At 38.9% G+C, this 14,971-nt stretch overlaps 1 protein-coding gene and 1 long non-coding RNA gene across 4 annotated transcripts in view; one reads left to right on the top strand and one right to left on the bottom strand.

Annotated features, from left to right (window-relative positions):
- Positions 1-14,971, bottom strand: part of LOC148187265 (uncharacterized) — a 175,475-nt gene that overhangs the window by 15,530 nt on the left and 144,974 nt on the right. The gene's annotated exons all lie outside the window — the stretch shown is intronic.
- Positions 1-14,971, top strand: part of nsg2 (neuronal vesicle trafficking associated 2) — a 47,482-nt gene that overhangs the window by 13,222 nt on the left and 19,289 nt on the right. For both annotated transcript variants that reach the window (XM_042499395.2, XM_042499396.2), the window contains exon 3: positions 2,348-2,458. In XM_042499395.2, coding sequence (XP_042355329.1) covers positions 2,348-2,458 — 111 coding nt within the window. The remainder of the gene's footprint in view (positions 1-2,347; positions 2,459-14,971) is intronic.

Genomic DNA, 14,971 nt, shown 5'->3' with positions numbered 1-14,971 from the left:
GTGACTGACTTGCACTCCTAAATGCTTCTTGTGCTAACCTCAGCCTAAGTTTCTAAAAGAATACAGCTAAAAGTTTCCGCCAGGTGCGTGTGCCAAACCATGACCCCCAAACCGTGATTGTTCACTACAAATACACAAACCCTCACAGCCCTAACAGACATGTAAAATTTCTGGATGTATTTTTTCTGTTGAAGTGAGTAAATAACTCTGCTGTATATGGTAAATGGACTGTACTACTATAGCGCTTTTCTAGTCTTTTTGACCACTGAAAGAGCTTTTACAGGACATGTCACATTCACCCTTTCACACACACATTCACACAGTGGTGGCAGAGGCTACCATACAAGGTGCCACCTACTAGGTAGTAACCATTCATACGCATGCAAACTCCGATGACGCGGCATCAGGAGCAATCTGGGGTTCAGTATCTTGCCCAAGGATACTTCGGCATGTTGCCCAGAGGAGATATGAACTTAAGATCATAATTCTGTCAATTTGTAAACAGATCTAGTGGGCACTAATTAGGACTGATTGCCAGTGAGCAAAGTTAAAGGGTAATTATGGTTTATCAAAACTTAGGTCTCATTTTCATAGTAGACAGATTGATAGACCGATATATAGACAGATACTGTATTAATCCTTCACAGGAAATTTAATTTCTTACATTAATTCACAGCTAACCACACATAGCCACACATTACATAAAAGCACATCTGTAATTATCCACAGGAAAAATAATTTAAATATTTAAATAATTAAAAAATCTTAAAAATAAATACTAAATAATAAATACTAAAAATACTCATTTCTAAAAAATATCCAACAATAAAAAATACTTAGTGTAGGTCTATAAAATTTCATTGTGCAAAAGTGTAGTAAATAAAAACAATGTAATATAATAGTTCATAGTTTTGACCATTATTCCCACTGGTACTGATCAAGTTAATTGCTGATATAGACAAAACAAAGGTGAATTATAACCTAAAATCTCCATTGTAAATATTCATATTGGAAATTGGCAACAAACAGTGCTGTCTTGTGTTAGACATTTTGTTGTCTTGTCCTATCCTTTGCTCCAGACAGACAGGAGTCATTATTCCCACAGACGGTGTAGGGTATTGTCCCTTGCACATGAACAAATGTTTGGGGGTATTTGCCAAAATTATTGATAATGTTTTGAAATGAGACAAACACCTTGCTCAATGGAACCTCCATAGATTAATGGAGAAATCTTTCTGCACCTATAGTTTTTGAAACAGTACCTTTCAAATCACAAGGGAAAGTAGAGAAGAAGACAAGAGTTTGGGAGTTTGACTGTGTCTCTTTTCCCCATGTCCCTCACATCCCTCCAAACCTGTTTGCTTGAGGAGAGTCAGACTGACAGTACTGGGGCAGGGCTGCACTGCCCTGGCTCTTTTTTTCTCCATCTAGCTGCTGGCAGAAAGACAGTGTTTTCCCTTCGGAGTGAGGATCTTGGATTTTTGGCATCAGACCTCATTAACATACAGTAGAGCTCAAACACATGCCTGACACCAATGTTTCCTGTAAGATTGTTTCTAGTTGTGGTGGGCAGTTGGTTTAATTAACGTTCTGAAGCTGAAGTTTGATCATCTGCCAAAATAAAAGCCGAGTCCATTAATTCACTGCTGCACTAATACAATACATGGATACTGTATATCAACAGTTATACTATTGCATTTGTTATCTATGTGTTCTTTAATGTTTTTCCAGATCCAGTATCTAATAGCAGCCCACACTTTTATCTGCCCTTCTTGCCTCCCCGTATACCTTTGTGTATAGAACTGTGCTCTCATCTCAACCTCTCTTTTTAAAATTACTTTTTTTTTTTTTTACTGTCATTCTGCTTACATTACGCACAGTGGAAAGATATCTGACCTCCTGATGTACTGTCAGTGTCATATTGGTTCTTTTATTCCTGTATAGCTGTGCACATCCAGTTTTTAGAGCAGTTTTTAGTGGTAAACATATTTTTACTTCATATCAGAACAAAACTTAATATCTGTAGTGTTAGAGTCCGAGATAATGATTTATTACTGACATATATGACATGGTGACATCTCTTAAGCTTTAAAATCCTATTACTTTAGTAAACTCTAGAGCGTTTTTACATGTTGGTATACTGTCTAGAGTCCAGTCATCTTCTATAAATGACTTATTTATGTGCTTCTGGCATCCATGTTGTCTTTACATATGAAGTGTATCACAACAGGACCTTTTGGCAAGACATATGACTTGACCATTAACAATACAATAACATCCATCCACCCTCCATCTCCTCCAGTGTCCCTGAGTATTTACCAGTTTTAACGGTTTCTCCCGCCTCCAGGTGGTGGTGAAAACTCGCACGGAGTACCAGACAGAGAAGAAGAGGCTGAAAGTTCCCAAGGTGGAGGAGTTCACCATCAGCTTTACTGACGGGGTGTCTGAGAGACTTAAGGTAAGAATGAATGAGTTTGTAAACTCCAGGTAGAATGAAAACCAGAGATGTGCTGATCCGATGCATTGGATCTATATCTGCACTGATCCTCATCTTATCAGGAGGATTGGCCATGAGGAAAATGCATTTCCGCTATCAGTTGCATTCATGCAGCACTAGTAAAGGATCAGTGCTCGGTCGCCGCTGATAGTTTGCTATCGAGAAAGAAAAAGTTGAAATGTTATTTTTCCTAAAGAAAACATACTGAACTTGATCTGTGACTAAAATGTGTGTAGAAGTAGAACTTTTCCTGTTTTTGGTGAGGTCATATTTGGCTAAAATTAATAGTAGGCCACCTTGAACTGACGGTTTGTTTAAGATACACACCTAAAATTGAAACAGCTCACTATGTAAATACTCAGGAGGTTAAGATGGAAGTAAAGATGCAAGCAGAGCTGCAAACAAACTGAAGAACTGGTAATGATATGACCAGCAGGATATTGGACTGCATGACTTATTATACTTTGGTACTTTAATTCAAAGAATACTTGACCCAAAAAATATCATAAGTAAATTAACTACCCCCCATGTGTTATGTTGGATTTCTGAAGAACACTTGTTTATCTTGCATGCATCCTGTGAATGAAGAATCTCAAAACTGATAAAAATCTTGATGAATTTAAGTCACAGGGCTCTGCAGAAAAAACTATAGCAAAATCTGTTTACAAATTCTCACATAACTCATGCAGTATAAGTCCTATTTATCCAGTCATATGCTCAGTACTTCCCAAACACATGCATTTTGTCTTTATTTAGATATAGAACATAAACACGTTTGCAAAAACAGTCTTGCATGCGGTGGAGGAACATGCTTGGGCTTTTAAAGCTGTGTTTCAGATAGTAACCTTTTAACAAAAAAATGCATGTGTTTGGTAAGTACTGAGCTTATCACTATATAAAAAAGACTTAGATACCCTGCCCAAGATTTTATTTTTTCATTTTTGATGATAATTTTTTTTATTTTTTTCAATTTGATATTTGAAGAAGGCCCAGAGAGAATTTCCTCAAATTTGGCGCAAAAAGACTTAAGAATGAACTGACCTGAATTCACTGTGATATCACAAAACAGGTTTTTAGCTACAACTCAAGAATTCGCACACTAAATATAAACTTTCACACAATTGTTGAATAGAACAAAGTGATGAAGTGAAGATGTTAACAAAATGTCAAAAGTCAACTTCACTGTAACATCATGATGCTGTTCAAAAACCCTTTTCTGGTTGTTGTGCAACTTCACAACTCAGGAACAGGGAGGGAGACATGTTGTCAGATACTGAATTAATGACACTAATCTTGAAACTGTGCTGACTGTATAGATTTTCTTTGCTACTGTGGGGAAGTTGTGAGTGAAGCACCATGTTTTTACAGATACGATTGTAACTGCAACTTTGCTGTTTCTCAGAGACATTCAACCGCAAAGTGATAATTCTAGTTTAAGAAGCTCTAACACTGATACTTAAGTAAAGGAGCTCAAATACTTCTTCCACCACCACTCTTCCAAGAGTCGGACAGGTGACTTCAGCTGTGTCACTGAGCTACCAGTCCAAAAACATCTTCATCACCCTGGCGCTGTCTGTTCAATTCTACTGTCGTTAGGGGAGACCAAAGAGAACTCACGTTGTCATGGCAGCAAAGAAAACCTCCCTCCATGGCAACCCCAACTGAGTGCGAGAGAAAGAGAGAGTGAAGAGAGAAAGTGCACAAGCAGAGGTGTGCAAATGTCTAAGTGTAGGTGTGTAGGTGTGTGTGTGTGTACAAAAAGAAGTGTAACAGCAGCCTGGAAGGTCCTTTAAAGCGGAGGAGAGCAGAGTGAGATCTCAGGCTCCAAAAGAGGCTGTGAAATCTGTCTGGATGAGACAGTGTGTTTACACACACACAAACACACACACACACACGCACACACACACACACACACACACACACACACACACACACACACACACACACACAGGTTACATTCACACACTGCTACACTGAAGATGTGTCAGGGCACGCATCCAAGGTTAAGTAGAAAACTGCATCGCTTGTTTTGGAAATGGCAGTATCAGTGGACAACCAATGCCAGGAATCCTTTCTGTAGAGAAAATATCTGTTGTGTCCATGCAGTCCTGCAGTCATTTATTGATTTTTTACACAGAAATATAAAGGGAAGGAAGTCTTTGAGCCTTTTATGAGCTATATATGACATGAGACTGGTTAAGCAGTGTTGGTACAACATGTACAGTATAAGGTTTTTTTAAAGGTCCCATATTTTCCTAATTTTTACGTTCACACTTGTTTTTAGGGTTTGTACTATAACATGTTTACATGCTTTAATTATCAACTATAAAGTCTGGAGTTGCTCCATAGACAATGAATGGCAGCTCAATTTTGCGGACGCACTTAAGGTTTGTTTTCTTTTTATACCAAAATGAGCTTTGTTTTGGTGTGGTCTTCTCAGTTCTTGTTTATGTTTACTAATATTTTTGGACTGTTCTAGACCATAGGAAAAACATGTATACATTTTGAAAATGAGCTTAGTTCCCCTTTAATAGCCAAATAATGAACACACTTCATTACATCGATTTGCAATTTTGCCCACAAGGGCCTAGTACAAGTAGAGATATTAAAGGGACAGCAATGTCAGTATAAACTGTATAGTAAAATCTCTGAAAATTAATTCATTTCTATCATCACTTTTTGTATATTGTCATATTACCTAACCTAAACAAATGCTGAGGAAAAGAGGAGGAAGGTGTTCAGTGCTTATATTTGATTGATTTTTAATAGGCTACATAATAAATCAATAGCATAAAACACCTGATTCACATGGCTGACCTGTCAGTGTCCGAGCTGCATTTTGAGTAATGTAGGGACAAGGTTTTGACAAGGAAGAAGAATGTGAAGAATGAAAAAGACGACATCTCTGGTTCTGCAGCATCGATTCTGATTATCAGCAGCCTGATATTATACGGTGCAATGCTAAATCTTTGGGTCTTTTTTGATACACTTGACAGGTGCTGCAGGGGAAACAAATCAGTACAGAGTGTCAAAAATGTCCACATTGCCACGCAGCAATGCTGAGCCAACTTGTTAGAAATTGTCGCTCATCAGAGATGCTCCGAAATGTTGTGGCGACTTTACTGTCTGTCATCTCTGGCTTGCCACACCGCGTCAGCTTTTGTTAGGCAGAAATGTATTTCAGTCTGTGTGATTTTGTGCGATGTCCGTTGGTTTTGGGCGCTCAGCTTGCTTTGCTTGACTGACAGAGCTGATTCTGCAGGCACACAGGCATGTCAACACATACACACAGACACACACACACACACACACACACACCACATGCTGTGCAGTGCAGAGCAAACATTTCTGGATGAAAAGCTTGCACATCTCTTCTCTCTTCAAAGCTTTGCAGATTGTGTTGATGGATGAAGAGCTCAGAATGTAAAATGCTCTCTAATCTGCCCTCCCTCACTGCCTCGCTCCTGCTCACCACTCTCCATCCTTTTCTCCACTTCTCCTGCCTTCCCTGCTGCTGCTTTCTCTCATCTCCTCGCATGCTTTTGCTTACTGCGCTGCTTTTTCCTTTTTGATTTAAACTGCTTTATTTTGAAAGGCGGTGCTGCTTGTTTTGTATAAAAAAACACGCTTTTGGTTGCATCTTTTAATCCACAGTGACACACATGACCGTGACAGTGTAACTGTGAACACAGAGTGATCCTTCTACAAGAACAGCAGAAAGACACCAGAGCAAGTGGGGAAAAGTCGAACATGTTAATATGACTATTTACCTAAAAAATAACGCATCAAAAATATAAAAGACAGCTAAAATTTGTTGAAGTGTCAGACATTAGAAAGCATTTATAATGATGGATTCTCATAAGAAGCTCCTCCCTCCTGCTGTCTATCTTTGCTTCCCTCATCTATTCCCTCTTCCCTCCGCCCCCCTCTAGTTCCCAAAGATTCCTCCCTCTAGACCAGGTTCATGTGTCATCTCATACCGTGTCCCAGTCCCCTCCCTCTTCCCTCCCACCCACTCTTATTCTGTCTCTCCCTGCCTGTCTTTTACCCTCCTCCCTCCCACTCTTTCTCTGTCTTTGTGATTACTCCCAGCAGACCTGAGATACAGCGTATTTCCCTGTAGTTGTTTTGTTCCACAAACCAACCGAGGAGGGCACGTCCCTCCCCTCATTAACTATCTAATTTACAGCCATGCTACAAGCTTTTGAATTTCTCTGCATGTTGAGATAACTGAAGTCGCACTGAGATGAATTTCAGTCTTTGACATACATTATGTGGTGAAACCTCTACTCGAGCAGAGCAAAACCGAAACCTATTGTTACTTTATTTAAGTCCATTTTTTAAGTCAATATTTTTGACACAATTCTTAACTAAATATAATGATTAGGCTTGGGCAGTATCACTTTTTTCAAACCTTCCTGAATTTCACCACAGTGTATGGTATGTGGCAGAGGTGTCCAAACTTTTTTGAATGGGGGCCAGATTAGGGGGCCAACTGCTTCTCGCATCAAATGGGTTATTTTTTTTTTTAAAAAAAGAAAGAAAAATCAAGTGCAAATGAGACAAACATGACTTTTTCATCTTTCATTTTGCTGTTGATTTAACACTTCTTTGCTGTAAGGCTCTGTATTAGCAAGAATCTGGCAATACAATAGGTTATACACCATGAAACAGGTTACTATTCAATAAATTGGGACATATAACTAAACTGTAAGCAGAGCGATACATCGTAGTATTTTTGAAATTGAATTTGAAGGAAAACTGTAATAAAGATCACTCTACCATATGCATAAAAGTAGGTGAGTTTAAAAAATTAGGATCTGTGTTTATCACAGCCTCTGTAACACCATAGACAAATGTTAGGTTGAAATGGCAGAGTCATATTCATATACCATATACTATTTGATATATGAAATGGCTGTGTGGACCGCTGCCTATTACCCCCAACAGGCAACTTAACTACATTGCACAAGCTCTCTTAGCTAATAAATAAACAAAATAAACTCAAAAAAAATGAGAAAGGTTATATTCTTAGACCTATCTTCCTTACTTGTTCCCCTGTTTATCGTTATTGTTATCCCCAAAACTTGCATTTGCCATGTTAGTAAGATCAGCTGCCTGTTCCACCAATAAAGACGACCCAGTGGCATGTGATGTGCATTGCATACAGTACATTCTCAACACAGCATTATTAGAATAAGTTAAGTAGAAAGAGGAGCGTCTGTATTTGTGACAGCATTGAAAATCATACCGTTGTGATTTCTAAATACTGTCAATGCCTAAGCTCATTAACCATGTATACTGAAAATTATGTTCATATATTACTAATTTCCAACAAATGTATTTAGAAAGAAATATAATATATATATAGATATAATAATTGACCAGATTTAATGAATGTTTCTGCAATCTTGGTGTTTACACTGAACAACAAAACATTTACTGGCAACATCATGTATTTGTTTTCCCCTGCCATATAATCTGGTGACAAATAAACCATGATTCACATTTTATGACTACATGTAGGCGACCCAAAGCCCTTGGTTACAGCTAACTCTATCTGAGGTTAGCAAAAAGGTCAATAAACACAACTACAGAAACAACTTTTAATGCTGCAATCTCTATAAGGTGATAGTATTGTAAGATGAGATATTTTGGTTAAAAGCAAATAACAACATGTCCCCATCATGTATAGAAGGTGTAATTATGTTTCATTTAAAGTGTATTTGCTGACTCTTTTTAGTTGTATCCAAGTAATCTCTAGGAGAGGATCAGAAAATAAAAAAAAAGTTGCAGTGAACATCATCCAAGCAGCAATTACTTCATCAAGGATGTATTACGTGAAGCCATTTATATGATATGCTCTGAAGGTCCTTCTCCATTAAAAATTTCCAAATGGTCAAAATATTTTTCATCAGAATCAGATATCAAAGTCATTTTGAGTCTTAAAAGCTCTGTATCAGTTGGCATCTAATGAGCAGGATGGAACTGAGGATAGAGGAGAGGTGCTGCATTGTGGTATTTGCACTGTTTTTGATTTAAATTCAGCTCATGACCTTTGCTGCAAAACATCTATTCTATTTCTCTAACCATTTTTGCCACCACGCACAACTGCAGACTTTCTGATGAAAAGGAAATGCCATGAGGTGCATCTCTGAAAACAAGGACTTGGAGGAGAGCGGAGGATTAGTCTGGCGCAGTAAGGCAGGGATTGAGAGATACAGGTGTAGAGATTGATGAAAGGGAGATTTAATTCGTGTTGTCCTGCTTCATTTCTGGCTCGCTCGCCATCCAGAAAACATGGTGTACTTGGCCGGCTCTCGCCCCACACACAAACACTTCAAACCCACACACCCGCTCCTAGGACTGACACTCCAACACAAACCTCATCATGCACACACACGCACTGACCACATGACAGCGCCGTGACTGCCAAGCCTAACCCGCACGATGCCAGCAGAAGTTAGCAGGCCTGTGCAGGTAACGACGGGAGAGGCAGCCATCGTCCAAAACAATTATCCTATTATTACCTCCACTTCGCCTTCTGATAAAAGCTTTGCTGCAATCTGCCGCCTCCACAGAAGGCCTCCACTGTTTGTCAGGTTGGAGGTAATTACTGCCGTGGTTGGACACCTCGTACAGCCTCCTATTCCATGTATTGTTCTTCCTTTTTTTTATATGGATGACTAAAAGTATGCTCATTATAGGGAGTGTTCATAGCCGTCGTCAGCTCTCAGTTTAACACCCACACTGATGCACACACATGCACATTCAAGTGAGCAATGGGGGAACAATTGATTCACCTTCAGCATTAGTGTTTTACCCTGAACTTTGTGTGCTGTTGGAGCAAGAACATCAGAGAGAGGGGAGGAAGAGGGCGGATGCTTTTTTACGCTGGTGTGGGAGCATTAGCGTCTAAACTCTGGAGTACACTTGGAGTACAGCAAGTGTTATGAAAACTGAGATCATAATGTGTTTGTATGCGAGCATCAACTCCCACTGTGATCATCTGGGTTTTTTTTGTATGCATTTAAAAGTAGTGTATATTTAATTTTAATTCTTGAGTCAGGATTTTCACTTGAAGTTTATGCCCTGATGTATCTAAAAGTAGTTGTGTTTTGTTCTGCTTTAAGAGACACTGATGACCTCAGTTTACTCCAGTCAAAAGTGTGTTTGTGGAGGGGCAGCAATGTGCTGCTGCTGATGGACCAAAGCCCCTTTAAGGAAGTAAAGAAACAATAAACTTCAACTGCAAATGGTATTTTTAAAATATGATTTTTACTCTGAATCTTATAGGCTATTATTAATATTGATAAGTTTATTACTTATTAATACTATTATATGCAATAATACATTTTCACATTCTCTTATTTTCTTTTAATAACTCGAGGACCTTGCTGAGGCTGCTAACCAAGAAAACCACCTCTAAAGGAGTGTCTCAGTCCAGGCACTCTGGCAGCACTTACATATCATAATAGCAGGTATAATGTTTACAATGTTCACCATTTCAGTCGGCATGTTAGCATACTGTGATATTAAATTAGTGCTAAAAACAAAACAAAGTTCCGCTGAGGCTGGGACACTTAATCCCAGATTAGTTATGCAGTCAAAAGATCACCAAAAGTTCAACTGTAGCACAAAATATATAATTTTAGGACCTTTATCCAAGGTTACATTCATACCAAAATCTAACAGTGGACACTTGCTGCATTCAAAAGAACTCAGAAATATCAGCAAGGACATTTTTACAGAAAAAAACAACAAACTTAGAAGATACTATAAAAAGTATACACACTAGGGCTACCCGATTCAGGCAAAAACAATAATCATGATTATTTTGATTGATATTGAAATCACAATTATTTAACATGACTACTCATTGGCTTTGTGAACATCATGCATTTATTGAACATTAACTCTGGTATTTCTTTTCAACATAGATGTCTCTTAAGTTTGAATACACCTGAATTTGAAAAACAGTGAAAGGCTTATGGTCCAGCCGAGACTATGTAACACATCTTGCACATGATTGTAGTTTGTTCACATTCAAATGGCGTGCTAATTCAGGTCTAACCCTCTTGACTTTAATGAGGAGACATCAATTAAGACATAGGAGCTTGTCTCGGGTCTTGAGGAGTTGTAGCACTTACTAACTGACAAACAGCCTCAACTGTTCACACACTGCACTGCTACCTTTCACTTTAATGCTCTCTGCTGCAGTCGCTTGCAGCCTCACTGTCACCGTCACCTGCACACACACATTTGGTCTCCCTGCTTGCTCTTTTGAGCTCTCTCTTACTATGCACACTATCTGAAACCAAAATGAGACACCAAAGTTTCAAAACAACCAGTGAGGCGCCCGCTATTTTGAACCCGCGCTGAAACTCTTGTTTGGATTTAGCAGCATATCTGCTAGGAAAGGGTGTGCTTGATTTACAAAATAAAAGACAAAATGGGAGCAACATTGGTAGACTCATGTAGCACAAAACAATTTTCTCTTGATTATTTTGTTTTGAAAATGGAGGTAGGCCAAAGTTGTAATCAAAGATAATATCCGTTTAATTGCCCAGTACTAATACACACAACACAATGCTTCTTGCAGATTCCTCAGTAACCCTCTGATAGAGATGCACTAGGTGACTTCATTTATGGGCAGACAACCAAAGGCGTATATACCCAAGAGCTATCTATATGTAGTTGAAACTAAATTTAACAAGTCCTGAGCTGACATGAATGTAGTAATTATCTTACATTATCATTATCTGCACCTCAGCAGCTGTGGTTTTGCCCAAAGGCAGCTTGTAAGTAATTGGTGATGGAGGTGAGGGTTTCTTAACCTGGCAGCCTAACTGGCTACTTATCCTTGTTGGCTAATCCTCATTTCTTCTACTCCTCTCTCTCAGCTGTATTATTCCCTCTCTTTCCATCACATCTTTCCTCCTTCACCTTCTCTTCCTCTCATCATCTGTCCAGCTCGCACTTTTGTTTACCATTATGCTGCCTTTCCCCCATTTCCTCTTCTTTTTCTCTCCCTCTCTATCGTGTCATAACAAGCCAACAGTCAGTGGCAGCATGCTCACACGCTCTCATCAAATGCAGTTCTGTGAAGCATTTTAACAACATTTCTAACAGTTCATGTTATAACTGTGCCAGCTCCTATTGGCAGATATTCACAGCCTTCTTATTGTTCACACTGGCTTCTGATAAAATGAACCAGCCAGATGTGATCCCTAGATCTTAGAGTCTTGGCTTGCGTACACACAATTCAAGTGCACATACTTTGAGTTGCTGACTGTCATTGTTATATTATGAATTGGTTCAGGCGGCAATGTTCGGTTCAGGCCTCAGCTGAGTATGGTGGTTGTATTGGCTTTATGTGAGCAAGAAAATCAGCTATCAGTGTAAAACAGACGGGAAGAGGAAGCTGTTAACAAGCGGAAAATCATAAAACTTTGTAGATCAAACCCAGCATGCAGATGGATGGTGCTGTACGTGCGTCTCCATGCTCCACTGAGCCACAAACAGTCCCGGTTAGGTCAGCCTGCCGTCCCGAGTCAAGTCTGAGTCATTTGTCACTGCAAAGAGGTCCCCTGTGTCAGCAGACAGACATGTAGACAGGCGGCACGGACAGACAACTCCTAATCTTCAGGGCGAGATAGAGCAGCAGACAGACAGATAACAACCAAGACAGACATCATTGCTGTGCGAGTGATATTTAGGATGATTTATAAGTCCAGATGGCTTTCGTTCTGCTCCACTTCTTGTTTCAGATCCCATATCAAGCAGCACCTCAAAGGACAGCAGACTTCAGTCACCGTCTGCCTATCAATATCAGCAGATGTGAATATAAATCATCCCTCTTACCCATTCAATATGTGAGGAACGCTTAAATAAAATTATATTCCAGCACATTTTTTTTTATTATTAAGGTCAAACGGAGAATCTGATTTGTGATCACAGATAAAGAATCCTAATCCATCTAAGATTGACCATCCTGCCTTGTTTATATACAAGGACGTGGCGGTGGTTGCATCCAAGCTGTATTGTAGGATTTGTGAGAGGTTGCCAAGGCTAAAATGATTTCTGAGCCTGATCGATGGCCAACAAGTTTGCTCAGTCTGACAGCATCAAATGTTTTTGCATTAAATGTTTACTGTTTTTCGTCATAACAACGCCTTGAAACCCAATTCTGTTTTACTAGATTCATAGTAAGGCGAATCAAATCTAGTAACGTTTTTTTAGGTTTTAATTGGTTGGCTGGAAACTGCCTGGGAACATAATTATCATCTGTGTCTTTTGTTTTTAGACCTAGCAGGATATCTCTGAAACTTGAGAGCATATTTCAATAAAAATTGGTGGAAAATTAGGGCATTGCCTGAGGAAAAAGTAATTAGTGTCTGGTGCTGATCTAACAATATTCAAAGGATGTTTTAACATTGCTAGATAAGGCATTTTTTAAACCATTTTAGCTAATTTCTCATGGACTGTCGCAGTTGCTTGAATGGAAAACTATATGGCGCATGTGTGCTATGATTAATGCATGCTGTTGCTGAATTGTGATGGGTACTTTCTACTTTTTCAAGCAAACACTGGAAGTACATGGATCCAAGACTTAATAGTTTACAGAAGCATAGGTAGGGAATCAACAATAAAAAAAATAATCATTAGTTGCAGCCCTACTATGCTTAAAGGGAAACTTTGTCGATTTTCAACAGGCTCTGTGTATGCAGATGAACTATGTTTGGCTTTCCCCTGTGACACGAACGTCTGCAGGTACCCGCTCATTTGCCAGCGCACTTCACTGATGCAGACTTTTCCCTAGTGGGGAGCCACTTCCACATGGGGGGAAGCCAAACACCATCATCTGCAGATACTGTGATGACACAGAGCTGGTTGAAAATCAGTAAATTTTCCTTTTAAACATAGGGTTCTTAGATCGGAAAATGATTTTGTTGGCAACAGGGATTTGAAAAAATGTTGTTTAACTTGGTGAATATGTTTTTACCTTCAGTGATATTTAGGATTAAAATGTAATCTTTTAATTAAAGCCCTTTACTGATATGATGAATTTTATGCAGATAAGACACAGAGAGAAGATTAATGCTTTATTGAGCATACCAGGTTCATGGCTGATCAATATCTCTTCATTCTGTGACAACAGAAATAGAGAGATGAGCCCAAGAAAAAGCCAGGCTTTGATGTTTCCTTCTTAAAAAATGACAAAGTGAAAAAAGAGATTCAGCGGTCATTTTGCTCCTCGTCCTCAGCAAGAGTCCTTCACTTTGCTGCTGTTGTTCTGACAAGCTGAGCCATGGGAGCAATTAGGAGACAGACAGACTGCGGGTGACTAGTCTGACCCTCCGCCTCTCTCTTCTCAGTTGTTTCCCCTCACTTTAACATCTGTCCTTGCCATCCTTCCACCTTTCTCTGCGTTATGTTACTCATGCTGCACGTATATTCCAGACAACAACAGTATCTCTGTCTTCATTTATTATTAGTATCATTAATCGTCTTTCTGTTCCATTATAATAATTATTATTCATGGTCCTTTGGTTCCCCATCTATAATTTAAGGCTAATGAAGCATGTATTCTGAATTTAACTCTGACTACAAAGTGCTTTAACTGGAATATTTGACTCTCCTTACTTTCAACCAACTGTAAAATGGTAAAACTGGCGTGTTAGGGCAGCTCAAAGTTTTTCCCCATCATCTGCTTCACCCCTAATGCTCTTCTCTTTAAGACAAATCCTCCCTCCCCACTGAATCATATCCTTCCCCGCAATCTCCACATATACTCAGTCTAAGTACAGAAATACTTTCTGTCTGTCTCCTCAACTTTTATTTCATATATTTCTTCTCCCAACGCTGCTCTTTTTTTAGGCCCTATTTTTAGGGCCCTGTGGTTTCACGTAATGTTGGCTGATCCAGTACATAAAGCTGATTTTAGTTTAATACTCACTGTAAACTGCTCAGCATAAGAACATTATATAAATACCTAAAATATTATTAGAAAAAATTGCAATAATACAATACATTCATATTCACACATGATAGTCCGGGGACTCGGTTCAACTGGAAGTTGGTTTGGTTTGCACTTTGTCAAACAAACCAAGAGGAGTAAACATGAAATGGGTAATCAAATTATGTGATTGACAGACGTGCATACAGTACTTTAATGTTCTTTGGTGTCACAAAGCATTAATAAAAAAAATATGAAACTGATTGTTAGCATTATTAGGCAGCTATTTTTATGCTGTACATCTATCACGTTATCAGGGCTGCTGTGGGTGCGCGATCATAATTGCTTCGTTGTTATGCTCACACATTATAGCAGAAAAATCACAAAACTTTATAAACTCTTCATACATGTCCCACTACAGAGGAACTATAAAACGAGAGATCGTTAATCAGGTCATTATGTGACAGATGAGTTCTGCTGTGACACTGAAGACAGGTATGTTTTAATAAGCTTAG

The sequence above is a fragment of the Plectropomus leopardus genome, chromosome 15 (genome assembly GCF_026936395.1).
Source record: "Plectropomus leopardus strain MGB_pleo_1.0 chromosome 15, ASM2693639v1, whole genome shotgun sequence".
NCBI classification, from domain to species: domain Eukaryota; kingdom Metazoa; phylum Chordata; class Actinopteri; order Perciformes; family Serranidae; genus Plectropomus; species Plectropomus leopardus.
The sequence above is the reverse complement of the archived record's forward strand: the minus strand, read 5'-3'. Positions and strand labels throughout refer to the sequence as shown.